The 27,470-nt window shown below is 52.1% G+C and overlaps 1 protein-coding gene across 4 annotated transcripts in view; it reads left to right on the top strand.

Moving 5' to 3' along the window:
* The first annotated feature begins 13,275 nt into the window (after positions 1-13,275).
* AP2A2 (adaptor related protein complex 2 subunit alpha 2) overlaps positions 13,276-27,470 on the top strand; it is a 63,029-nt gene continuing 48,834 nt past the window's right edge. For all 4 annotated transcript variants that reach the window (XM_036763168.1, XM_036763166.1, XM_036763167.1 and 1 more), the window contains exon 1: positions 13,276-13,471. In XM_036763168.1, the coding sequence (XP_036619063.1) occupies positions 13,405-13,471 (67 nt within the window). In that variant the 5' untranslated portion in view covers positions 13,276-13,404. The remainder of the gene's footprint in view (positions 13,472-27,470) is intronic.

Genomic DNA, 27,470 nt, shown 5'->3' with positions numbered 1-27,470 from the left:
TTGGCCACTAGGGGTCACTGGCACCTCCGGCGGAGGGTGGGTCTGTTCCACCCTTAGGGGTCTGCGAGTCCTGTCCATTTACAGCACAGGAAGTGCAGCTGGATGTGAGGCAGGGATGTGAGCTGGAAGATTAGACTTCAATCCCGATGGGTTTTATACTGTTTTTCAAATTGAAAGGTCGACAATTCTTTCTCTCATTTTCAAAGTCTTTTCTGGATTGCTGGTTGTTTGTCATGCCAGAGATGACTTACACCTTTTCTCACCAGAATCTTGCCAAGACCAAGGAAAAGGAAGAAGACATCCATTAGCCCTGGGTCAATGGGGGACGACTGTGGGCAGAGTTGGCAGTCAACAAGGAAGTTTCTCCTGGCCTTCCTGGGCTTATCTGGGAAGATACTGGAAGAGGCCTGCGGGCCATAACTTCAGCTCCCTTTTCTTTCACCCCCTGAGAAAGGTCCAGTGTGAGCACCACTGGAAATGAGAGAGTGGACCACATCAGGCCAGCCTCCTTCCTCAGGGGACTGCACCCTCTACTTCTGTGGGCCTCAAGCAGGGCTCATTCATTTCATCTTTTCTTGAAGCTGGGAATGGAGACCAGCATCCTTCGGTGTGATAGACACTGTCGGGGCCTGTGTGGTTATGGATGGATAGATACGGATAAGTGGGCAGGTAGATTTAAATAACAGAACATTGATTCAGCACCGTGCTTAACGCCAGGAATACAACCATAAGTAAGCAAGATGGAGCCTCCTTCAAGGAGCTTACATCTGAAATGCCAACATGTACAAAACTGAACTCATCATATTTCCCCTTAAACCCTTCCCCTGCCCCACTTTCCCTATTACCGTAGAGGGTACCCCCAACCTCCCAGCCCCTTAAGCTCCCAACCTAAGAGTCATCCAGACTCCTCACTGTCTCTCACCCCCTCCCCCATATCCAATATGGTGCCAAGATCTGTCAATTTCACCTCTGCAACATCTCTGGTCACTTTCACCTCTGCAGGATCTCTAGAATATGCCCCCTTCTCTCCTCTGTGGGGGCAGACTGGTGCCAGTCACCTCACCCCTGGACTGTTGCAGTAGCTGCTGGGGGTCTTCCACCCTCAAGTGTCTCCCCACTCCAGTCCATCCTCCATTCAGCCACTAAAATGATCTTCCTAAGGCACAGGTCTGACCATGTCATCGCAGGCCCCCCCCCCACCCAGTGGCTCCCCAGGTATGGATTCTCCAGGATCAAACATAAAATGCTCTGTTTGGCATTCAAAGCCCTTTATAACCCCCTCCACCTTTCCAGTCTTCTTACACCTTACTCCCCAATTCTGTGATCTTCTTTGCTGTTCCTGGCACAAGATACTCCATTTCCTCTCTCTGGGCATTTTCTCTGGCTGTGCTCTCCCCCACCCCCACCCCCCCAAGCCTGGAAAAGTCTTTCTTCTCCTGTCCCTATCCTGGCTTCCTTTTAGGTCCCAGCTTAAATCCCACCTTTTATAGGAAGCCTTTCCTGATCCCTCTTAATTCTAGTACTTTTCCTTCTAGCCTTTTCTATACCTTGTTTGCAGGTTGTGGTCTTCATTAGACTGTGAGCTCCTTGAGGGCAGGAACTGTCTTTTGCCTCTTTTTGTATTCCCAATACTAAGTACCGTGCCTAGCACATAACAGTAGTAATAGATTCTTAACATATTTAGGGTTAGGGTTCCATTGATTTGATTTGGGGTGAAGTTCTAATTCTAATTTCTAATTCTAACGGGGGAAGACAACAATAAAAGGGACCCAGAAGGGGGTGGGAATACCTGTAGGAATGAAGCCACTGGAGAAGAGGAGAATGAATCTGGACATGAGGGAGGGCAGAGCCCTTTCTCCTGGTTTTGCAAACCTAAGTCCACAGGCCAGAGGATGGACTCTGGTAGAGGCTTGTGGCTTTGCAAGGGTGCCAACAGAGTTCTCTGTTCAGAGATGCTCCTGGTTCATGGCAGAGACACGCCAGACACAACCACAATGTCCACCATGGATGGAAGAGCCCCAGAGTGGTTCTCGCCAGTGAGGAAATGCTTGAACAAATAGCATTAAGAGCAGCCCAGAGGAGAGGATTCTGGGAAGATGGCGGAGTAGGTCAGAAAATTCCAAGCTCTCAAGATTTTCCCCCACAAAAGAGTTAAAATAGCACGTGAGGGCGAACAAAGTGGGGTGGAGACAAAGAAGAATAGGGGCATAACCAGGATCTTCCACGGACAGCCTGAGAAGATCTGAAGAACCCCAGGACTGGGTTTCGTCCAGGCAAGGAGTAAACACCTCCAGGCTAGGTTCCGTTTTAACAACAAGCAGTAAGCCTTGGGGTTACTTGGTTTGAGAACCACTGGAACTTTTCACCCTGGCATAGTGAGGAGAGTCCTGCGTTTGAGCCTAGGAAGATTGTGGGAACCTCTCCTGAACGCCAGACCCAGCTGTGCTGTGAAGAGCTGTGGGGAGCGAGAAGGAACCCACACATGCCGGGTGAATGCAGAAGCTGTGGGCACTTACAGGAGGCTGGAGGTTTGGCTTTGGTTCCAGGCGAGAGGGAACTGAAGATCTGGGGCAAAAGGCACCATTTCCCATACCCCAGGGTTAGAGGTGATTAGAAAAATCAAGTTATTACCACAAAATAAATGTACAGGCAAAGGAGTGTGGAAAATATTATACTATTTTATATTATTTCTAATTTCAATCAGACCCAGAGCCTCCATTAATGAGTAACTGGATGAAGATCCAGGACCTGGGCTTCTTTGTTCTCTCTAAAAGTTTGCTCAGGCAATACCCTTACCTCTGTCAACAAGACATTCTTACCTGTTAGCCATTAAGGACATTACCCTAACCCCAAGAGAGATTACCTTGCTTAATATTCTACAGGTATATACTATGTTATGGAATGTAATGAGACACACAGACGCTGGGCTATAGTTTCAACTGATTTTGTCAACATCCTTTACAACTCTATTCCATTAAGGAAAATCCTCTTCTTGTATCATGGTTAAACATACATGGGGGTCACAAAAAATGAGGTCATACAGGCTTGCTAGCTCTGCTAAAATAACGTATATAAGTTTTCTCATTGCTTTGTTCAGGCAGCCAGAGTTTATACTCTGACTCCTTGTACGTACAAGTAAGCTAGCTCCGCTATGCTTTAAGGGAAAATAATAAACAACATGGATTTTTCTATCACCTAGCTCTGTTGTTTCCTTCAACCAAATTTTTAGGTTTAACAGGAGAAAGAATCCAACCATAGAAACCTATCACGGGAATAGAGATGACTGGGGTTCATATTCAGAGGAGGACATTGAAGTAAAGAAATCCCCAAAGAGCTATGTTAAATGGTCACGTACCCAAAAAGAATTTATAGAAGGTCTTAAAAAAGACTTTAAAAATCAAATGACAGAGATGGAGGAAAAACTAAAAACTAAAACTAAAAATAATCCAAGAAAAACAAGAAGGTTATGAAAGTCAACCAATTAGAAAAGGAGATCCAGAATCTCAAGGAGAAAAATGACACCTTGAAAATTAGAATTGGGCAAAGTGAAGCTACTGAAATTATAAGAAATCAAGAAATAATTAAACAAAACATGAATAATGAAAAAATAGAAGAGAAAGTGAAACATAAGAAAAACAACAGATTTGGAGAATAGGTCAAGAAGAGAAAATATCAAAATAATTGGACTACCTGAGAGTTACGATTAGAAAAAGAATCTGGATACAATAATACAAGAAATAATCAAAGAAAATTGTCCCGAAGCATTAGAACAAGGGGAGGAAGTAGAAATAGAAAAAATCCATTGCACACCACTTAAAAGAGATTCTAGGAGAAAAACTCATAGGAATATCATAGTCAAATTCCAAAATCCCCAGATTAAAGACAAAATGTTAAAAGCATCAAGATTAAAACAATTTAAGTATGATGGTGCCACAATCAGAATTACACAGGATCTAGGAGCAGAGACATTAAAGGACCGCAGGTCTTGGAACACAGTATATCAAAGAGCAAAAGACTTGGGGCTCCAGCCGAAAATATCATAACCTTCAAATTTCAGTATTATCTTGAATGAAAAAAATGGACATTTGACAACCCCCCCAGACTTTCAAGACTTTGTTAAAAAAAACCCTCAAGTTAATAGAAGATTCGACATGCAGGAACTAAGAGACACACAAGGTACATACCAAAGACTGACTATAAGGGATTTACATGAACAGACTGCTTACCTTTTATATATTTCTAACATTCTTATTAATAATTGTCGAGCTCATAAGAAAGAGGGGGATAAACCTGACTATGATATGAATTTTAAAAAGTAAAACGATTTAGAAACAACTAAAACAGTAACTATTTTATACAAAAGAGGTGCAAGAAGGAGAAAGGATACAGAGGATTTTGATTGGGAGGAGGGCTGGTAGTTCTGGTAACCTACTTTCATCGGGAATGGGTTTAAGAGGGAACAATACATGCATGTTTAGAAGAGTATAAAAGTCTCCTAAATTTAGAAGAAATAAATGGTAGGGGTATAGGGAGGAGGGAAAGGACAAGGGAAGGATTTTTAGAGTGGAGAATGAGGGAATAGGTAAAGGGAGTTTGGATTAATGGGAATGGGGGATAAGGGAGGGATCCTTAGGGGGGGAAGACAAGTAATAGGAGGGCAGGGTGGTTGGTGGAGGAGGTGGGTAGGCAAGTAATAGGAAGGCAACGTAGCAGGTAGAAGTAAAGTAGAGGGGGCAGGAAGGATAGGAAACAAAAGATATGTACAAACATAAAAAACAAAGATCAGGAGTAGATTATGTTTGGGAAAGTATACGTCTATATATGCACGCATATTTGTTTAAGTATGTATATATCTGTATGTCTATGTATATATCAATAAATATCTAAATTATATTGTAGCCTTCTGGGGGCTTGGGGGAGGGAAAAAAGAACAGAGTTAAAAAGGGCACAGCAGACAAAAGAAAACACAAAGAAGCAAAGATGGACAATTCTCAACACAAGGTGTATTATTTATCATACAGGCTTTCTTGAAATGAAAATTTATTGTTATGTATTTTGAATCCTCTCTTATGTTCTGCTATGCATGACATGCTTTTTTTTCTTTCTTACTTTATATTTAATCTCAATATTTAAGTTTATGATATGTTTTTGTTTCTTTTCTCTATTTTGCATTTGTATTCTGGTAAGCCCAGAAATCCAGAAAGACCTTCATGAAGAAGGAGGCGACACCAGTTAGCGGAGGCAGTGGGAGAGGGACCCTAGAGCGCACAGACAGACCCCACATCTTCTGGGGACTGGAGGGAAGCACCACAAAGCAGGGAAGAGGCTTGGCAGTAATTTCAGTAGAAATAGTTACAAAGAAACCTGAAGTGTTTGTGCTAGTGTTCCATTCTGAGGGCTGGAAGCCTCACTTAGTCTTACTGAAGTTACAATGTTACCAGAGATTTCATCAGACCACCCCGACTTGTCATTTCTGGTTTTTCAAAGTTCTGGGAATCCTGCCTTGTGCGTTCTCTACAGAATGTGTCTGAGAATAATCTGCTGACATTGGGTGGCTCTGCCATGAGTAACTCATGGGAGGCCGTGGACAAGAGTCGCTGGGGATGGGCTGTGATCTGCATCCTTGGAAGGACCATCCATGTTGGTGAGACCCCAGAGCCCTGGAAGGATTGATGTTTTCCCACATGTTGTCAGGGCAGCATTGCTGGTGGTGACAGGATGAGGAGGGTTACTGGAGGAGCAAGATTTCACAAATCTTAGTCCACAGTGACCACATTCTCTACGATCAAGCAGTTTATAGAAAGGGCTAGGAGAGCCCCCATCCTCTTCTTACTTGTAGCATTTGCTGATTCTTTCTAAAGTCTGACTTGCAGCCTCCTGAAGTTGCAACCTCCTGGGGGTCCAGGTGTCTTGTGGGCACATGTTAAGCTCTTAAATGATTCCTGGGAACATGTAACAGAGATGAACTTCTTCCACGACCCTCTCCTTATGACTGTTGAGTAAGCGCTACGACGGAGAAACCGTAGCTGCTTGCTCAGGGTGTCTGCCATTGGCACAGAGGAGGGCCAGCTCACCTTTCCAGCCTCCTTGGACTCGGGTCCCTTTTGCTCCTTCCCTGGGCCAGTCAGATGGACCTTCCTACTCTTCCTCATTTGTCTGTCATCTCCTGTCTCAGTGACTTTTTGCTGGCTGTTCTTCATGCCACAGTTGCACCTTGGTGGGATGTTTCAGAATGGAAGGACCTTTCCCACCCTCACCTTCAGAGCAGGCAGAGACCTGACAATTGTTGGGTATGAGGACTTTAAGAATTGTCTACAGAGTCAGAAATCTCAGGATCTATGGGGAGGGTGGGGGGCTGCACTGCAGGACTCTCCTTCCAGCTGGCATAATGATGACTGAACTCTGGAGGAGGGGAGGGAGGTACCTTTTCCCCCACCAGCCCCCGCTGTGAGCACAGGTTGAGCCTGTGTCTGGGACGGGGCTGCCTCCCATTTCTGTCTCCTTTCCTTTTAAAGAGGGTCTTGTGAGATCTCTAAGGCAGCTGGCAATTTCTCCCCTGCCTGGGCACCTGGTGGCTGCCAGCGCAGTTTTAGCAGCTGTAACAGCAGAGACTGACTGGCCAAGAGGGGAGGAGTCATCCTGAGAGAGAAAAGAGACCAAAAAGAAAGCATCGCCCACTTAGTGCTGACTGGGCTGTACCAGGGGACGGGAGAGGGAAGCTCTGCCCCCCAGGCCTGTGGCCACTGTCCCCAGAGGGTCAGGCACTAGGCTCCGGCACGATTGCAGCCATCCCAGGTTTCCCCAAGTGGGCTCTGGACACCTTGATGTGGCCAATATAGAATTAATCATTCCTCAGGAGTCTGACATGACAGGATTGAAGCCATGGAGGCAGACTCTCCTCCTGAGCAGACAGTCCTCCTTCTCCCCGCCACCCTCCCACCCCTGCCCCCAGGGCCAGGAACCCAGGCAAACCTGGAGGACAGGCAGAGGATAGGGACTGGCAGAGATCAGTAGGCCCACTGGTCTCGGCCTGGCATACTCCCTTCTCATTTCTGCCTCTTGGAACCTATAACTTCCTTCAAAGCTCAGCCCAGCTGTCACCTCCTCCATGATGCCTTCCCTGATTCCCCGTAGCTTCCACACACCCACTGCCCCCTTGCACCCACCCCACTGGAAATTAAGTACTTTGTCCACGTTTGTATGTACTTGTTTGTGTGTCTACGTAGAATGTAAGCTTCTAGAGGGCAAGGTCTGTCTGTCTTATTTTTCTGTTTTTACCCCCAAGAAGAAGCACAGTGCCTAGTACGTACTAGATGTCAGAATACCTTTAAAGACATGGCCCCCACACTCCTCAGCTCCACGCAACCCCCTGGTCCTCTTCAATGTACCTCCAGTTCCAGCAAGAAGAGTTTTTATTCTCTTCAGGCTCCCTTTCCCCGAGGATGGGGCCAAGGGTTTGGGATGTCAGAGTCACAAGGATTAAAAAGAGTTGTCTGGAAAGGGCTGGTGGGGCCAGTGGTCAGTGTAGAGAGAGCCTCGGGCACCTTGAGAGTTTACCTCTCTGCCCAAGGGGCATCCAGAAGAGAAGGGGGTAGGGCCAAGGGCAGGTTCCTTGGCAGCCCCAGAAGGAGAGCTCCCAGAGGCCAGCCTCTCTCTGCTTCCCTAAACACTCCCTCCCCACCCCCCACCCCCCACCAAGAACTGAGGTCTCTATCCCCTATAGCCCTCCCAGGTAGATACCCCAGCCCCCTAGCCCAGAGGCCCCCACAAAGAGGAGAGAAAAGGGCTCCTTTCAGAGTGTTTGCCTCAGCAAGGGGAGGTGACTTCATCGTCCTTCCTTCAAACACATGGATTTTCACAAAACCCTAGGCAAGCAGTGAATTCGGTTTTTTGTTTTTCGGTTTTTTTTTGTTGCTCTTTTTTCCGGGAAACCCCCAGGCCCTGCAATGGCCACAGAGAGAACCTGACTTCTCTTTTCTGAACTGGGTGGAGACCTCTGCTTGGCCACAGTTGTCCAACATCTGGCCCAGCCCTGCCCAGAAGGAGCTTTGGCCCTCACATCCTGTCCAGAGGGCCATCCCTCACAGAGGTCCTGGCTGGCCAGTCGGGAGGCCCTGGCTCTCCTCTTGCCCCCTGAGCCTGCCTCCCCCAGGCTCCATTTGACTCCCAGGCCAGGACTGGCTGGGGCCTTTGTCAGGAAGAGTAGCACAGGAAGGGGGAAGATCAAAAGACTTTCTCAACATTTCTGGACAAAGCATGTGTCATCCCTCTTTTCTGGGCAAAGTGCCTTCAGATGAACTGAGGTCCCCTTCCCTGCCCCCCAGAAACCCCCAGCGAAGCTTCCTGTGGCTCCTGTTTTCCAGTCACTCAGCAGATTGTCCCCCTCCCACCAAGGCCAGCCAGAGGGGCCCCTCCTCAGGAAGGTGCTGACTCAGTTCTTCCAAGATCTCTTCCTTCTGCAAGTGTGGCAGCTCAGCAGGGTGTGCTCCCGCCCTGTCCCAGCCCCAGCTCCCCCTCCCCAAGGCAGCCCACCAGCTGCTGGCCAGGCGCTGACTCAGTGAGTGGAAGGGGCCCTGGGGAACTCAGACTGAGTCCAACAGCCTCCTCTTACAGAGAAGGAACCAGGCCTTGTGCACTCCAGAAGCTGAGCCGAGTTCCACGTCCATCCTTCTGTCCACACCCCCATCTTTCTGTCCACACTCTCGTTTACAGAGTAGGACATGAAGGAGGCCAGGAGGAAAGGCAGCTTCTAAAGGCCACACAGATGGTCGGCAGCCGGAGAGACCTGAAGATAATTCCTCAGATTCCTCAGGCAGCTGGGTGGTACAGTGGGTAGGGAGACCTGAGTTCAAATCTGACCTGAGACACTTTCCAATGATGTGACCCTGGGGTAAAGCACTGGGCCGGTCAGGGACCAGTGAAACAAGGTCCCTGACCTCAGAGAGCTTCCTTCTCCTGCAGAGGAGCTGCCCAGGGAAGGGAATGGGATGAAGCCTCTGCACTGAGCTAGGCCCTCCCAAGGAGAAGGCCGGGCAGAGCGGCAGGGGCGCTTGAGGACTCGCATCTTTGCCAGCTGGCTCCCTCCCTGGCATCCCTGCCTCTGGCCTCTTCCAGTTCCAGTCCCTGCTCAGTGCCATGCCAGACAAATGACAGCCTGAAAGCCTGGGCCCAGGAGTCCTTTGTGGCTCCCTATAGCCTCCCAGGAAAAATGCAGACTCCCCTGTTTGGCTTTGGAAGCCCTTTACAATCTGATTCTAATCTGCCCTTTCAGGCTTTTCTCACCCAAGTCCTCTCCATACCTGACATTCAGCCAAAATGGCAGACTCATCATTGCACGTACAGGACATTGTGAGGTGTATGGGGGGGGTTTGGGGAGGACCAGCCCCTCTGGGGTGACGGCTGCCAGGCCCTTTTCAGGGCTGCTCATCCACCTTTGGCATCCACCCACCACCTGACTCTAACCCGTGGCTCCCAGAAGCTGTAGCATGCGCAGCGGCCACACCTGGTAAAACCATCTGGGCAGATGGGCTAAACCAAGTTGAGGGTAACTGAAGGGTCTCAAACCCGTTGGTGAGTTAGGGGATGAAGACTTCCCCCAGCGGAACGGGCCAATGAGAACACTGGGTTCCCATGGTCATGAAGGTGGCTGATGAGGGTGCTGTGGAGCGCTTGGAGCAGCAGCAGACATCAACACCGACGTCGTCCACTGCATCTGGACCATGGCCAGCCGTCCTGACTTGTCTTCTGCCATCGGACTTTTTGTCTTGCTGCTGGACTTCGATGACTTAGGAAGAAAGAGTGAGGCTCAGGACTTCGTGCTGACCTTCCTCACTTAAGTCCAATTCAGGAACAAGTGAAGACATCACCCCCTGAGGTCATTGGTCCTAGTCAAAAAGAAGTATGAAGCACACCAGGACATTGTGCATTTGCAGGGTGTCCCTGGTGCCTTGTCTTCACCCCTCGCTCATGGCTCCACTCCAGAGGAGGCCCTTCCTGGTCCAGCCTCGGTGGTCCGATTATCTTCCTAAAGCCTGGCTATGACCGTGTCACTCCTCCTGTGGAGGAAACTTTGGTGGCTTACCTTTGGGAGCAAAAATAAAGCCCTCTGCCTGGCTTTGAAATTCCTTCCTCCCCTAACGTTCCTCCTTCCAGTCTTCCGACACCCTCACACAGCCTTCATGTACTTCCCAGTTACTGAAAGGCAATAAACATTTATTAGGTGCCTACTGTGTGTCACGCTTTGTGCTCAGCACACAAAGCCAGCCAGTGGCACTGGTCTCCTCAATGTTCCTCAGACAAGATCCTCCATCTCTGAACTACAGGCATTTGCACTGCCTGCCCCCCCTGCCTGGAATGCTGTTATTCATAGTCTTGGCCTCTTGGCTCCTCCTGTGAAGTTTCAGCTGAAACCCGCCTTTACTTTCTCCGTCCTTCTGGTGCCTTGGCTCTGCTGTTGACTGTCCTGGATTCCTCCAGCTTGGAGCTGGTTTGTACCTCACTCTGCATGTGGTCCTTCCATGATTAGCTCAGAGCCCCTGGAGAGCAGGGGCCGTTCTGCCTATCCCCCATGGCCTACATACACAGCGCCTGGCACACAGTAGGCACTTAAATGCTAGTTGACTTGACTGGACTTGTCCTACCAGCTGCTGCCACTTTACCAGCCTGTGCACCAGATGCTCCCCCTAGGAGAATGTCGGGTCCCTGCAAGCCAGGACTTCCATTCTCTCTTGGATCCCCAGCCCGTGGCACAGAGCTTGGCTCAAAGAGGGCAGTGGACACATGTGTGTTGAGTTGGCAGGATCTCCTTGTGAAATCTTTGAGGGGGAGGGGAAGCACTGGTGTTCAGCCATGGAGGCACATAGTAGGTGCTTAAGAAATGTTTATTGGCCGACAGACGGACTGAGACAGAGAGGGCAAAGTGAGCTCACTCCAGGCACAGGGTGCAGCTGGGGGCATCACAGGGCATAGAAGGCTGGCCCTGGCCTGAAGTGTGTTACCCTGGGGAGGTCACTTATCTTATGCCAACCTCAGCTTCCTTATCTGTAACATGAGAATAGTCACAGCACTTCTCTCACAGGGGTGTTGGGAGGACCCGCTGAGATCTTTGCAAGTGCTCTGCCAACCTTAGGGTCTTCACAATTAAAATGGGTAGGGCAGGCAGAGCTAAGTTGTAGAGGGAGGTGAATGCCAGGGCTAGGGATTTCTCTTCTATGTGGTAAGCTATGGGGAAGGCCTAAGGCTTCACCAAGGCTGTCTGATGCCCTCAGTCAGTTGGCGATGGGAGCTGCGAGGAGAGAGGTCAGATGCCCATTGAATCCTCCCCGAGAGAGTCAAGAGTGGAGGGGACAGAGCCTTGGCGGCCTCAGCTCCCTCCCCCCATGGGCCAGATTTTCTTGAATCTCCATTTTGAGGAAAGTCCTGCCCAGCTGCCTCCTTCCTCCAATATTCTCTGGAGCTCGGGCACCTTCCTCTGGCTCCCTATTCCTCTTCCAGGTCCCTTTTGAGTGCTGTCTTCTCCCCTTAGAATGGAAGCTCCTTGGGGCAGCTAGGTGGTGCAGTGGCTAGAGTACAGGCCCTGGAGTCAGAAGGACCTGAATTCAAATCTGGCTTTAGACCCTTGACACTTATTAGCTGTGTGACCCTGGGCAAGTCACTTAACCCTGATTGCCTCGCCACAAAAAAAAAAATAGAAGCTCCCTGAGAGGAGCCACTGTGTCTTTCTGCTTGGATTCGTATTGCTTATGCTGAAAGCTCATGCTGAAGAATTCCCCAGTCATTTTTAGCTGGAGGTCAGAGGGGCAGGGAGCTTCCCATCTCTGGCTGGGCCGGAGGCTGGGCCACCATTGTGGAAGGGGGGATTCCTTCATTAGGTGGGAAGTGGGTTGAGATACCTCAGAAGTCAGCAGCCCAGGCGACAGGCCTGCCCTATTAGCCCAGGGGTGTTGGGAAGGTGGGGCAGGCCCCCCTCCCTTCTCTGGCTCCTCTTCACTGGCCCCTCTTTCCCTCCCTCCTCTGGCTGGACCCCTTCCTCCCTCCCTCTCTCTTCTGGCTGGTCTCCCCCAACCCAGGGGCTACAGTCCCTAGCAGGTGGTAGGACCTGAGCTCTCCAGGCCTGACTCTGAGTCAGAGCCTGAGCCTGGGCCTAGCCTGGCTAAGTCCCCTGGGCCTGACTTTTTTGATCCCAGCAGCTCAGCCCCAGTGTTTGGCACACGGGAAGCACTTCATGATGTGTGTGTATGTGTGTATATGTATGTATGTGTGTATATGTGTATGCATATGTGTGTATGCATGTATGTATATGTGCATGTGTGTACATATATGTGTGTATATGTTGTGTGTACGTGTGTGTCCTAGGTATCTTGGCCTGAGCTCCTGCCCACTGGCCCAAGGGTGGATGGGGCCAGAGGCCCTTGGAATCCAAGGAGGCGAGTCCTTTGGGACAGTGTTTGGGATTGTTTGTATGGCTTGTGGCTGCCCCTGTGGACAGAAGAAGATTCACCGAAGCTTAGGGGAGTTCCCTGAGTCCAGTCTAAATCTGGGTAGGATCCTGACAACAAGCACTTATTAGACACCTACTATGTGCCAGGCACAGGGATAGTTGGACTTGCAGGTGTCCAGGGTCCTGGAGGTGAAGACACAAGGAGGGTCAGGGGACCAGGGCACAGAGACCCCCAACACCTGCCCCATTTAAGGGTGTGAAAACAGCTGGCTGAGGGCAGGCGAGGCCATCAGGCCTGGCTAGGAGCAGTGGAGAGGCCCTTCTTGTCTCCTGGCCTGAACCCACCTTCCCTGGCCCTAGAGCTCATCCCTGGGATGGGCCTGGGCTCTCGTCCTTCAGTCAGCAAGCATTTATTAAGCCCTTACTGTGTGCCAAGCACTTCCCAACAAAGACAAGCCCAAACCAAGCTTTACCTCTTCTCTGGGGGACTGGACTAGTTTAGCTCTTGTCCTGGGACTGACGATGCCCGTGACCTCCATCCACAGAGAGGAAACTGAGGCCCAGAGAGGGGAAGGGGGGAGATCTGAACCCGGCCCCTACTTGAATGCTCGGCCTCTCGGGCCACCTCCTTCGGGAAGCCCTCCCAGATTGCCCCAGTGGCAGCTCTCGGTCTCGGGCTACTTCAGAGACCAGCACGGGCCGGCGCAGGCGCCCTGGCCCGGCCCCGAGCGGCTCCCTCCGACCTGGCGGGGGCGCTCGCGGGCCCCCACGGCAGGGCGTGCTCGTGCCCGCGCCCGCGTGCGTGCCCGTGCGCGTCTGGGCGGGGCGAACGTGACCGGGGGCGCGCGCGCTGCTTCTGCTCCTGCCGCTGCTCCTGCTTTTGCTCCTGCTTTTGCTCCTGCGGGGGAGAGACTGAAGAGGAGGCGGCGGGAGACGCGGAGGGAGACCGAGCCCCCGCCGCCATCATGCCGGCCGTGTCCAAGGGCGACGGGATGCGGGGCCTGGCGGTGTTCATCTCGGACATCCGCAACTGTGAGTGCGGGGCGGGGGGAGGGGGCCGAGGCTGCGTGTCGCCCCTCCCCCCCCGAACTGGGGTCACAGGGAAGGCCCGAGAGCGGCCCCCCCCCCCCCCCCGCTATGCCTCTCTCTCCCCTCCCCCTCTCCCAGGATCCCCCGGCCCCGCGCCTCCCCCACCCTGCGCAGCCCCCAGGCTCTGTCGGTCCCGAGGTGGGGGGGGAGGACACATCCAGGGCAGGCCCCGCCCGAGCCGAGGCCTCCCGCGCCCCTCCCGCCGGGGCCCCCGGGCGGCCTGGGGGCTCGGGAGGGGCCCCGCCTCGGCCGCAGCCCGGGCCGCGACAGGCCCGATCGCTGCCTCCCCGCCTCAGTTTACCGCTCCGGATAGGCCTCTCCCTGCGGGCTTGGACCGTGTTGGGGGTTTCTTCCCATGTCTGTCCGTCCGTGGCCAAGAACTGGCGGCGGGCGGCGGGCCCCCGGTGTGTGATGGGGGGAGGGCTGCAGCCGCGTCCGCAGCAGCGCGGGGGGGGGCCGAGCTGGCCCCGATCCCCATCTTTGGGGCCCCCCTTCACTTGCACTGCCGCCGGCCTCGTGGGGCGGGAGCTGCTGCACCTCAGAGCCCGGCCCCGGGGCCGGCCGGGTGACAGCTCGCCCAGGGCCCTTGGCCTTGGTGTTTAAATGCGCCCAGAGGAAAAAGGAGTTTCTGGGGACCGCCCTCCGAGAGGACGACCGACGTTTTACTTTGGTCGGTGTGGGGGAGCCCTTCCTCCCCCTGACCGTGGCAGACAACCCCGAACTCTGTCTGCGATGCCCGGGCCGTGCCCTGCCCTGCCGCTGCCAGCCTGGGAGCCCTGCAGATTATGCCCGCCTCCGCTGCCCCGGGACAGGGCTGGGGGGCGGGGTGAGTGAGGGTCGCTGGCGGACCTCATTTTCCTTCTTGCAAAGCGGGACACACCCTCCAGATGCCAGACGTGGTGCTGGAGGTGGGGTCCCCCTGTGGCCGCTCTTGGGGTGACTCGCGGGCAAGCTTCTTGTCCTCCTGCGGAAACACTGCGAGTACGTATTTTCCGTTGACCTCTTCATGATGTAAACTCCTCAGAGCTTCGATTCTGTAGGTGGCTGGGGTACATCCCCCGTGTCCCCCTCACCTGGGAGCAGCCCAGCAGACCTAGCGGGCTTTCTTACGTCAGCGCCTGGAGGGCAGACCACATGCACTGGGTTTGCCTGGTGATTGGTTCCTTGTAAATGTCTCTACTGTACCCGGTCCTCCTTCGGGGATGCTGTGGCCTCATCTGTCTGGAGATTCCCCTTCTGCGGGTCTTTGTGCCCCCCACCCCCCCTTTCCAAGACTGCCCTCCTGAGGCATTCCTGTCATTCTTCCTCAAGTGCAGCCCAGAGGGTCCGAGTGCCCTGTGCGTGGGAGACCTTCCCTTCCTTCTTTGCCACCCCATGCATTTCTGCTGCCCAGGCTATGCCATTTAGTTAGGAAAGGACCAGATATGGGACCTGGCTTCTCTCACCCGCAAAAGTAAAGCAGTTTTTTTGAACAAATTAATGCTAAGTGTGTGCAGAGTGCTGTGTTATGTGCTGGGCATACAGGTAGAAAAGTCAGTCTTGATTCATGGGAACCTTACATTCTGGTGGGAGGAACATTCTGCTGTGGCCACAAGCCACAGCACTGGCAGGTGGAGAGGAGGCCTCCACAATCTTGAGGGTGCACGGACTCTTCTTTCGGGTCATTTCCAATGAGAAAACCAGAGCAGTCTCTGCTGTTGAACCACATGACAAGGTCAGGGATTTGGGTGGAAGGAGCTGTGTCAGGATTCTGTGTCAGCTGTGTGTAGACCTGGGTTTCAAAATCAAAGTTTTTGTGAGCCTAAAGGCCACTTTGAGTAGCCGGGATTACTAGGCTTCCCAAATAGGTCCAGGTGAAAACACTTTGGGCCTGATGCCGGCAGTGAGTCTTTCTTGAGATGGCCCAGTAATGTCAGGAGTGCCTTGTTGGACCCCTTTTGCCAGATTCTGGGAGCTGACACCTTTACAGAAATAGGTCACATGGACTGGCGAGAGGGAAGGCTCTGATGCTGAAGACCATCTGCTGGTCTGGTCCTGCTGCTTCTGTGTGTCTGTGGCAGCAATACCCTGACTCCTCATTTTTCCACAGTGGTCTTGGGACTCTGGGTACTTGGGGCAAAGCTAGAGACCCTGCTTTTTGCTTTTTAAAAATGAGGATCACTTTGTGAGTGTATGGAAGCTTGGCCACTGGTTGCTCTGGGATGCTTAATGCCTCTTTGGGAAATGGGTGAATGGAGGCACTTGAGGGTTCCTCTGGCAGAGACTGGAAGGCAGGCAGGGAGGGAGGGGTGTAGCTTTTCAAGGTGAGGTAGTGTTTTCTTACCTTTCAGCCTCACGTGAGGCCTGCCTAGGGCAGCCATTAGGTTGGGCTCCAGACAGGGCCATAGGGAGGCCTCTAGGGAGAGCTCCAAGAGTGATGGGCCTCTGGGCGGACATGGTTCCCCTCTGACCCCAGGCCTCAGGGAGGGCAGGGCCCCTATCTTCCTGGTCTTATCCATTCTTCCCTGCCACCCACTGGACTGTCTGGCCAGACTGACCGCACCCATGCTCACACACTCACTCGCTCGCTCCATGGCCTGGAAGCTCTTGGAATCTGCCTTCCCCCCTGAGATGCCTTCCTCTAGGTTACACCTGCGCAGCCTGGGGCCCTGATTCTTTTCTCCAGGCACTGTCTTACTTGATGAGCTCATCCTCTCCCTTGGACTCAGTTTGCAGTCTCTGTGCACATGATCTTCAAGGCCAAACTCCCAGGCCTTTTGCTTCTCCTAATTCTACCCTAACTGCCTGCTAGGCCTCTCCAGGATGCCCTGTGCGCAGCCTGCACGTCCCAAACAGCTTATTGTCTTGCCAATCACCTGGGATCTCCCTCACTCGCACCCTCCATGAGGAGGATCCTTGGGCCCTGCCATGGGCCCTGCGGCTGAACTTCTGTTAGGGCTCCTGCTGCTTGCTTTGAATATTTGTATGAGCCCTGGAGGGGAAGGGGACAGGGGTGGGCATTTAATAAGCACCTACTATAGGCCAGGCACTGTGCTGTGTTTTCTCATTGATCCTCCCAGCACCTCTGTTAGGGGCTATTGTCCTCATTTCACAGTCAAAGAAACTGAGGCAGCATGAATCAGTGGCGTCCCCAGGCCACCCAGCTAGCGCAGAGTAAACACTTAGCCCTTTTCTGTTCCTTCCTGGCCACATTCTTCCTACTTCTGCACCTTCTTTTGTAGGTTTCTCTTCTCTGCTCCTATAGCCACCCCTCTGGCTTGGGCTGTTATAGCAGCCTTTCACTTGGTCTCTCCACCCCTCATGCACAAAAAGGCTGCCAAGGCATCGCTCTGACTATGCCACCCTTTCCCCAAGTCGGTTCACTCCACAGCTCTCTCCTCCAGGGTCAGATACAGAGTCTTTGGTTGGCCCTATGTGCCTTTCCAGCCTCCCTGCTGCCACCTGTACCCAGTGTTCTTCCTCCTAGCCTTTCCTGCCCTCTAGCTGCCCTGCCGCCTCTGCCAGGCTCCGGAGCTGTTGGGGCCTTCCCTTCTGAGGTGATCCAGTTAGATTGAGAGCTCCTTGAGGGCAAGCATGGTCTTTGCCTTTCTTTGTGCTTTGCACCATGACCAGCACACAGCAGGTGTTTACGAAGTGCTTGTGGACTAAGTGACTTGATTGTTGGGGGTGTGTATCTCCATTTGGAAGTTGGAGTTTGGAGCTCAGGAAAGAGGGGGGAGGTAGCTGTGTGGAATGGCTGGTCAGAGGTGCTGAGATGACAAAGAGGTGAGTGGAGGGAGGAGGGGGTGAGGAACAGAGCCTTGGGAAATACCCTCCCCCCAGAGGGCTCCCTCACCCAGTCATCCCCTGGAGTAGGACCTCCTGGAGGGGAGGGGATCTCTGGGGTCCCCAGAACTGGAGCTGGGTCTGGGTGCTTGCCCCTGCTCTCCTAGCACTGGCCAGATCCTTGGGCCCCCTGGGGCGCTTCTTGGGCCATCCACAGGCCTGGGAACGTTTTCTGCTGTAGCCTCTACTGGCTGGGGCAGATTGGATTTAAATCTGTTTAAATCAAGATTAGGTCTAGCCAGGAAGACACAAGTGATTAGTTGACCAGAAATGGTTCTTTAATACAAGTCTTAAAACTGAGAGGTAAATGTGAGGTGTGTGTTTTTTGTTTTGAGATTGAACTTGGTGACATCAGCTAGAATTATTTATTTCTTCTCAAATTAATTCTGCAGCTGTTTGATGAAATGGAAACCAGTATTTATTGGTCAGGTCCTGTCAGTCCCCGTGCATTTATCCTTCTTATAAGTAAGTACTTGAGGCCTCTGGGCTTTCAAAAGCTGTTTTTGGAAAGCAGAGCTGGGAGATGTGGAGTTCCTCTGGAGAAAGAAATGAAGGCCTGACCTTTGGCCCAGAGAGAGGGTCCCTCTCGGGCTGGGATGGCTGGTCATTAATGGAGGGGGCACGTGCAGGCTGAGGCCTGTGAGCTCAGAACAGTCTTTCTCGTTGTAAATGTAACCTCCTGAGCGGGGCTGATACAGTGTTTGTTCAGGAGCTTGGGGGGCAGTGCCTGAGTTTGCCTTGAGGGGTCAGCTTTGAGCCTCCCACCCTAACAGCGTTATCCCAGATTGGGGCTCTTTTCCGCTCTATTTCTTCCATCTAGTCTCTCCCCTTCAGGCTCCCCTGGGCCATCGCCCCACTTCATAGATGGCCTCCCTTTAGACCGCTGCCCACCGAAAACTCCTCCTGCTCTTACTGCACCCCCACTTCAGCTGCGTACCTCAGAGCTGACTTGGCACCCTGACCCATCCTCCTGTAGCCGGGTACCTGCCAGTGTGCTGGGAAGGCATGGCCTCGCTCTGTGGTCCTGAGGCTCACCTCTGCAGACAAGGATGACCTTTTCTGTTTTTCTTTTCAAGCGCTCCCCAAGCCTTCCCTCTGTAGTTCCTCCAAGTATCTTGGTTTCCTGCCTGTAGGCTTTTCACTGTGGCACATCCCCCTGGGGAGGGGTTGCAGCTGGGATCACTCTCTGAAGGGTTACTTTGTATCTGTGGTGTGTGTTTGGTCTGTAGAGTGGAGGTTTCTTCAGGGCAGGGTCTTACTGAGCATGTCGGTCCTGGGTTCTTCCGCCTTTTGGTGACTGTGGCCACCATCTTCCCACTCCCAGCATTCCTGAAGTCCTGACCTCTTTCAGATGACACGTGCCCCACAAAGCCCTTGTGGACGCCTCTTCCTTCTCAGGCCAAAGGGACGTCTCCTTCACATCCTCCCCAACTGCTTTTGTACACACCATCATCACATTCTCTGTTCCTTTCTGTCTCCCACCCCACTCCCCACCTTAGACTGAAGTCCCCTTGAGGGCAGAGTTGCTGGGCTTTTTTTCAGTTCTTTGTACTGGTACAGTGCTTCATACACAGTAAGGACTCAGTCCACGTTTGATCGGGAGACATGTGAATCTGGGCAGGTGGCTGTAGGGATGGATGATTCGGGAGAGCGTTGTGATGTCAGCTCTAGATCACCAGATTAATTTTGGATCACTCAGGTGTGGGAAGAGGCATCAGGAGGAGGTGGGATCCTGCCCCTGGAGGATAGGACCAGGAGCACTGGGAGCACTTCACCTCTATTGGCCATCTACCTCGTCTGGTCACTTTGGGGCCCCTCAGAGACTGGGACTGTCTTTGGTCCCTTTTTGTATCCATAGCTTTAGCTCAGGGCCAGGCACACAGTAGGCACTTAAAACATGTTGATTGATTGGTTTGCCAAATTTCACCTAACATGTAGATGAAAAAAATCTTGCACTTCCCATAGGTAAACACGAGAAGCTTCAGTTGGCTTTTTAGCAGGTGAGCTACTCTTTCTTCTTTCTGTTTATTCTTCTAGTTACAGATTGGCAAAGGAAAGGGCCGTTGCCTCCCAGAGAAGCATAAACGGATCTGAAGGAAGGGAGGTTTTTCCTTCAGAAGTGACCGATTAACCCACGCTGACTTTCTTGTTTCTTGAACAGGGCTTTTGAACCTGGGCAGCACATGCACTCGGATTAGCCAAAATGATCTTCTCATTTTCACTAACCGGCATTTCTTTTGATCCTGAATTTTAAGTTTTCTCTTTTTAATGAACAGAAATCTACATCCTCCCACCCCAAGTGAAAAACAAATTCACATCCTTGTAAAGGATCAGCAGTGGAGCCAGCACATTCCCTCTTTGGCCTTGCTAACCCCACAATGTGTGTGTGGGGGGAGGAGACCTCTGCCCTCTGCCCCTGCCCCAGATGTCTCATCCAGGGCTTTCCGCTGTATCGTGCACAAAGTTGGCTGTCTTCACAGCATTGTAGTCACTGTATAAATTGTGCTTCTTCTCGTCATTCTGCCTTGGTTTGTAAAAATCTTCAGAATTGTTCCTCTGTATGAGGTTCTGCTCCCTTTCCTTGGTATCAGTTCACACCAGTCTTTCCCTGATTCTTTGAAGGCTTCCATTTGCCCATTTACCACGGCCCAACAGTGGCCATCATATTCAGGGACCGTGGGGTGGTAAGCCATTTCTTCTGCTGTGGGTGGGGCTCTGGGCACCTGGTTCATGGAGGACAGCGCTGGTCCTGGTGATAAGAATCCTGGGGTAGGCTGCTGTACAGAGATGAGCTGGAGTGGCAAGACCCCAGTTTTCAGTGGGAAATGTTCAAAGAAATCCAGTGTGTTGAATTCCAAATGTCTTTTCCATTAGAAGTGATACTCTCTCTGTTGCTCAGGCTCCCTGCCTTTACTCTACACGGGAACGCACCCCCTCCTTAGGTGGTCGTTTCCTGGCCTTGGGGACAGCAGCTGCTTCTCAGGCTCCCTGAATGAGGTCATTAGAGGAGATCCCAAATCCATGCGCTTCAGTTTTATCTTTAGTAGATTTAAGTAAAAATGTCATGGCTTAATTGTCACTCCAAATCAAGCTACGCGGTTTTTTATAAACATGCTGAAAATCCAGGTTTAACCCCCGCGTCCCATTTGAATCATCAAAATAATAAATTTTCTTGTGGGTAAAAATGTGCTTTTAGGCATTTAAACCCTTGCCCTTTGCAGTCTGATTGGTTTACAGACCAAACCCAGCCAATTTTTGACTTTTTTGGCCCAAGCCCACAGGCCTGTTGGGTCACAGAGAGAGCAAAGTGCCTTTTCCGTGTACTTCTGAGCCAGCAAACAAGGTGGGTGTGGACGGCAGCCTCCTGTGGGGAGGCCTTGGCTTAGTCTGAACACAAACTATTCATGCTCTTCACCTCGAAGGGTCCTTTTTTGTCTCTGGAGGAGACCAGAGGGCAGTGGGTGTGGATGGCAGCTGCGCTGATGAAGCGTTTGGTCTGAGGGGCACTTGTCCAGCATCCGTCAGACGGGGAGCCCCTGGAAAGCAGGGGCTGTTTGTGCTCCCGGCCCTTAGCTCAGGGCCTGGCACTGGCAGCTGCGTCCTCCCGAGCCTTCCTGTGACACTGATGGAGGGAGGCTTCGAGTTCTCTTGGGCCTAGCAAGGCCTGTTTGCAAACTCTCTTATTAGCCCATCTTCACTTCTCTTCCCAGGAGGCAGCAAGGGGGTAGCCACAGAGCACAGAGCGAGATTGCATTTTTGAAGCTCTTAGCAAACCTTAGAGCCTCTGTAAGTGTTCACAGTTAATGTCAAGAGAATAAGCCAGAGAGGTTGCGTCTGCACCTCATGGGCAGGGGGTCCTGCAGCGAGGCTGTCAGCGCCTGAAGCCCAGAGATGGGGCATCTGAAGTTGGGAAAACAGGAGACCCACAGCCACATCCCAGGAGTCTGCCCCAGGGCTGCCCCTGCAGAAAGGCCAGAAGTCTGGCAGGGAACCTCAGAGCTTCATTTCCTAACCTGGGTTCTCTAAAACAAAAGCTATGTTGGTTGGCCTTTAAAGCATTACCTAAGGCGCCTCTGTCATCAGCCCCTTGCCTGAACATCGTTAGAGTTAATCTGAAAATCTACTAATTATGGCTCTTTGTCTTTCATTACTGGGGTTTTGTGCCCAAAGGCAATTATGGAATTGAAGAGAAATGATTTTTAAAAGGCAGCTAACTGGGTGTAATGGCGCTGTGGGGGATGGCTGTTGAAAATCTGGGTGTCTGATTGTCAGAGGTCTAGGGTAAATCGGCATATTCTTTGCGTGTCTCTCTGTCTCTCTTGCTGTCTGTCTCTGTCTCTGGCTGTCTATTTCTCTCTGTCTCTCTCTCTGTCTCTTTGTATCTCTCTTCCCTCTCCTTCCCTTTCTCTCCATTAATTGCAGCAGAAAGAGGCTAGTAGAGTTTTATTTAAAAAACCTCAGTCCTCTGGTTTTTTAACCAGTAGTGGGTGAAGTGTGCTCATATTCCTTGGAATTCCACATGCCCTTCTTAAGTGTCAGCTGCGTGCCAGGTCCAGGCTGAGCCCTGGAGGCTTGTGACCAGAGACAAAAGCTGATCCCCATCCTGCCGGACTTTACAGCTTGCTAGGGGATTTCTGCAGATACATATATGCACACATATGTGAGTTTGTGTGTGTGTCTATGTTTATAGATCAGTGAGTTGGCACTTAAAGAAATGAATTCAGGCTATTCACTGGAAGGTCAAATAATGAAGCTGAAGCTTAAATACTTTGGCCACATCTTGAGAAGACAGGACACATTGGAAAAGCCCTGATGTTGAAGGCAAGAGGAAAAGGGGACGGCAGAGGAGGGGATGGATGGAGAGGGTCAGGGAAGCAAGGAACGTGAGACTGGGCAGGTTGTGGGGGATAGGGGAGGATGGGAGGGTCTGGTGTGTTGTGGTCCATTGGGTCAGGAAGAGTCTGATACAACTCAGCAACAGCTGTGTATGCGTACGGACATGTGCACACACGCACATGCACGCACGCACACATGCACACAGGTGCATACGCAGGCACACACATATACATGTGCACATACACACTGCGCACACATGCATGCGCACCTGCACACAGATAAGTGCAGACACGCACATGCGCGCACTCATGCATACGCACACAGGTGCACAGGCACGTAACATGCGCACATACACACAGGTGCACGCTCACAGGTACGTACACACATGCACACAGGTGCACATGTACATGCAAACAGGTGCATGCGCAGGCACGCAATACACACATGAACGTGCACCTACATGTGCATGCACACGCACACACACAGGCCCGGCCTACCTCACCCTACCCCATCTTTCTTAGCCATGACCTTGCTCCTCTCTTCTCCTGCCCCACACCTCTCTACGTCCTCATCCTTCTGTCCTCTGTGCCAAGGCTCATCCCCCTGCTTGGGTCCTTGATCCCAGCTCTTTCCTCACCTGCTCCCAGGCATGCTCAGGTATTTCTGATCCCATAAAGACCTGCCTTCGGCTCTACTGTTGGTTGGGGGCTGTAGCTTCTCGAGTTAGGAAATGTGTTTCGTAAGCAGACACCCAAAAGAAATCCTGTAGCCCCCAGTTAGGTCTAAAATGCAAAGGCTCAGGCTTGATGCTGATGCTTCTCTGAGAGGTTTAGGGGTGTCTGGGTTCCCCAGGCATTGCTCTTAGACCCAGCCCCCTTAGTTAGAGAGAGGCCTGCTGCTTGATGGTTGGCTTCAGACGGCTCTTGGTCCTGGCCCTTCCCCTGACAGAGGGGTAGAAGAGGGAGTTGGGAGGGGCCGAGAATCTGATGTTGGAGGGAAGTCTGCGAGCCTCCACTGTGGGCCCTCTTCCCGAAGACCTGGTCTTTGTTGAGTGACCGGGTGTGACACAAAGTTGGAACAGAGGCTCATTTAGGTGGGTGTCCTTCATAGATGGGAAACTAGAAGAAAGACTGGCCAGAGGGCAGTGGGAGGCTGAGCCCTCACTTTGGCCTCTTTGTAGAACTCTGAGCAAGCAGATCATACGAAGATGGTGGAGTTGAGATGATGTGTGTTGTAGAGGGTGGAGAAGGAGGCGAATCCACAAAGGGCTTGGCAGCATCCTTCACATGAAGTGGTGAATGTGTCCCTTACTATGTGGCATCGTTGCTTAAGGTGACCCAGTGGCGATGGCAGTAAGAATGGTTGGGACCGAGCAGGCCAGAGGCTGTTAAAACCCTTGGCACCTTCATGCTCTGGCGTGGGTGCTTCTTTCTGTCTTTAAAAATTACATCTTTCTTTTCCAATCTGCAAAAATCTGTCTCCCCCCGTCCCCCGCCTTCTGCCCCTTCCTGCTGAGTAGGAAAGAAGGACAAAGCCCTGTTACAAAGGCAGGGTTCTGCATTGCTCGCAGCCCCCCAGACGTTTCCTCCTCCCAGGAGCAGGCAGCGTGTTTTCTCAGGGCTCTGGTGGTGTGGACCATCACTGCCCTGCTCAGAGCTCTCAGGCCTTTTGCCCTGTCTCTATCCTGGTAGATATTGTTCTGGTTCTGTTCACACACCTCTTTCCAGGCTTCTCTGGAACCGTCTCCTTCATTATTGTTTATTCCTTCACATTTATGAACCAGAACTACAAAGCCATTCCCAAATGGTGGACGTCCCCTCAGTCTATCTCTTTGCTGCCTCAGACCTGCTGAGGTGAGCCATGGAGAAGGCTTTGGAAACCTTCAAGTGCTAAAGATGGGAGAGCTTGCTTCACTGCCCTGTCTGGCCCTTAATCTGGAGTCAGGGAGGCTTCTCCTGGCGGCTGACGTGCCTTTCTTAGATCGGGAGCTTTACTGGAGACCGTTTTCTCTGGGTGTCAGGGACCTTGTTGGTGGATTGGGGTGCTCCTCCTCCCTCCATGACTTACACTTTGCCCCTGGGTGTGTAGGGGGAGGACTTTGGACTGTGAGGAGCACGTCTGAGAGCTTGGCAGACCCATTTCTTCTGCTTAGCTTCTTCCTAGGGTGACCTAAATGACTTGGGGGGGGGGAGTGAGAATCAGTGAGCAGCAGGAGGGGGCAGGTGGAAGGGGCATGGGGAGGCAGGTGGGAGGGGAATGGGGGGCAGGAGAGGGTGGCAGGAGGGGGCAGGTGGAAGGGGAATGGAGGCAGAAGGAGGGGGCAGAGTTGGCCCTCCTACTTGAGCAGTGACAGGCAGGATGGCTGCTGGTCAGGGCTGGGCCTCGATCACAGACTCCAGAGCCTTGTGCTGTCCAGTGCACACAGACAGGAAAGGCGGACCCTTCAGGGGCAGGCAGGTGCACCAACAGATGCACACGCTGGGCATTTCTGAGCCGGGCCAGAGTGGCAGCATTGCAGTGGCCAGCCCCATTTTGCCACCTGTCTAAAGGGGCACGGGCTTAACAAAATAAAGCCTGAGGCGGAGTTTTGCATCTGGCTCTTGTGGGAATTTGTTGGCTGGATTCTGCTAATTGTTATTGTCTTAAATTTAATTTTATTTTTTCCATAAACCAATATCTTCCATGTCCCCCTCCCCCCACCTCCATTGAAAAAGAAAAGACCTAGTTCTAGCTAATGTGCAGAGTCCAGTCTCGTGTCCCTGTGCAGCAGCATGCCCCAGCTGCCCCTCTGGGTGCCTTGGGGGTCACAGAACGATCTTCTTTTCCTTTCTTTAACAAAACAGATGCCCTTGGAGGGGGGACAGCTTGGAACTCAAGATCTTGTAAAAGTGAATGCTGAAAACTAAAAAGAAATAAAATTAAAAAAAAAGACAAATGTGGAGGGATGGAGCGGGGTCAGTGAGACATAACAGTTTCTAAAAATAAATGTGAATAGTTTAAAAAATTGGGTTGACTGATTTCAGTCCTTTTATTTGCATCGTCCCATTAGTGACTTGGAACAGTGTTTCCGGGGGGGTTGTGAGGCTGCCATTTCGTTGCCCGGGCAGCTTCTCTTCTGGCCTGGGGCCTGGAGTTTTTATGGGGATGTCAGGTTTAGCGGGTTCTGTCTAGTGACTGCTGGGTTGCAGTGATAGAGTCTTAAGGGCCCCTTTTTTTCCGAGCTGAGCTGAAAAGTTTTTCTATGTTGTGTGGGAAAAGCATATGAAAGCTCAGAGCTAAGGCACCTGCAGAGAAGGGCTCTCGTGGGAGCGGGCGGAGCAGCTGCACCTCCATGCACTGATTGTGGAAGTCTGACCAGTCCGGTGCGTGGGACGCTGGCACGGCCCACGAAGATGCTGTTGCCAACCTGCAGGGTGAGGACAGCATCGTTCGCTGGTGCTGGGTGGCAGACGGCACTGCTCTGGACTGTTCCCTCTCACCCATTGGGTGGCTGAAGGGAGAACTGTTAGTTTTGTTAAATGCATCCTTCAGCCTGGTGAAAAAAGTGCTCGAGGGAAGGGGAATGGGATGGGGAAGTGTCTTAAGGCTGTGTCACATAGGTGCCTACTGTGTGCCAGGCACTGTGCCAAGCTCTTCACAAATATCTAATTTGATCCTCGTGACAACCCTGGGAGATAGGTGCTGCTTTTAGCCATTTTACAGCTGAGGAAACCGAGGCAGACAAAGGCTAAGTGCCTTGGCCAGGGTCACACAGCTGGTCGGTGTCTGGGGCTTGGTTTGACTGTAGGGCTTCTTGGCTTCAGGCCCAGCTCTCTACCCACAGATTTCTTTTATTTATAAAGAATTTTCTGAGTTCACTTTACCTTGGTTTGAAATGGCATTTTTCCTGATAGGTAGCAAGGTTTTATTATATGGAGGTTCTAAGGGTTCATGGACTGGATTTCAGGGTCTTAGTGAACTTGGATGAGGAAAAAAAGTGACCTTTTTAGTTTTATTGACCTCAGCCTGAAATTTCTCCCAACTAGGAACTCTGTCCACCTCTCCATCCCTCCGTCCGCCCCACCCCCATCTGCCCTTCTGCCCACCCCTCCCTCCCTCCTTCTACCCCTCCCTCCCTCTGTGTGCCCCTCAGTCTTCCTGTCCCCTGAAGATAAACAGTTCTTCCCTGTCTAAGGGTTTTTCCTAGGGAGAGAGTGAGCAGTGATCTGGTTATCTGGGGCAGCCCAGCAGGGCAGGGACCTTGTTCTGAGCTAATCTGTGGAGCTGGCTGGCCACTCTTTGGTTGTCATATCCTGGGTGTGGATTGGATGAGCGCTCAGTAAGAATCCAGGCAGTGGTAGGGGAGGAGGTGAGGGGGGCGGAACACACGGGGACAGGCAGACTGCAGTGGGACTTGGGATCGGGGAGTTGTGGCTGTCTCTTGGTGGGGCGGGGAGGGAGCGGCATGCATAGGGATGTGGACTCTCCTTGGGGCAAGGAGCCTTTGCTTCGGTTTTCTGGGCAGGAGGTCCTTGTTTATGAACATATAGTGGAGGAGAAAGTGGTTTGTGGCTGAGGCTTCATGTGGATGGCAGTCTTTTCCAAGTGACTCCTCACTTCCTTTTCTACCCGAGAAGGCTGAGCAGAGTTGATGCCAGGCCACGATGTAAGAACCTGATGTAAGAAGCAGCTTGTGTAGGTCCTGTGTTGGGCCAGGGCCTTTCCCTGCAGGCCCCTGATGTTCTGGCTGGGTTTTTGCCAGCTGGGTTCAAACCTTCCAGTATGTGGGCCTTGCTCCCATTCTTTGTCCTTTGGTGATGGGCTGTGGAGAGGGTCCCTGCAGGGCTTCTGACCTTGAGTTTGTGTGCTCCCGATGGAGCTGACTCAAGGGAGCATCCAGGCCTGTTCTCTGAGGAGGAGTGCCCCTAGTTGAGTTGAGTCAGCATATCCTGTGCCTGGCAAACCTTCCTGGGTTAGACAAGGGCCATTTATTGATTGTCATTGTGATCTTGACCTGCTAGGCCCTGGGGCAGGGTAATGATGGTGAGGTGAGGAGGTGGGTGGGGAAATGCTCAGGAGAGAGAGCTTTTTGGCTGCACTGACACTGATCAAAATTGGGTCCTTGAAAGATTGGTCGATGTAAACATTCTGAAATGGACCGGTCAGGGAAAGGGGAAGGAGGCAGGAGGCATCCCAGGTCTAGTCATCCCAGCAGACAGATGCACTCTGTGCCTGGGGGGCAAGCCCCTGAACTTGGGTGGGGCCTGGAGGGTGAGTGGATGGACTCTGGCTTGTGGCATGA

The sequence above is a fragment of the Trichosurus vulpecula genome, chromosome 6, assembly GCF_011100635.1.
Source record: "Trichosurus vulpecula isolate mTriVul1 chromosome 6, mTriVul1.pri, whole genome shotgun sequence".
NCBI lineage: Eukaryota > Metazoa > Chordata > Mammalia > Diprotodontia > Phalangeridae > Trichosurus > Trichosurus vulpecula.
This window is presented reverse-complemented; position numbering and strand designations above follow the sequence as displayed.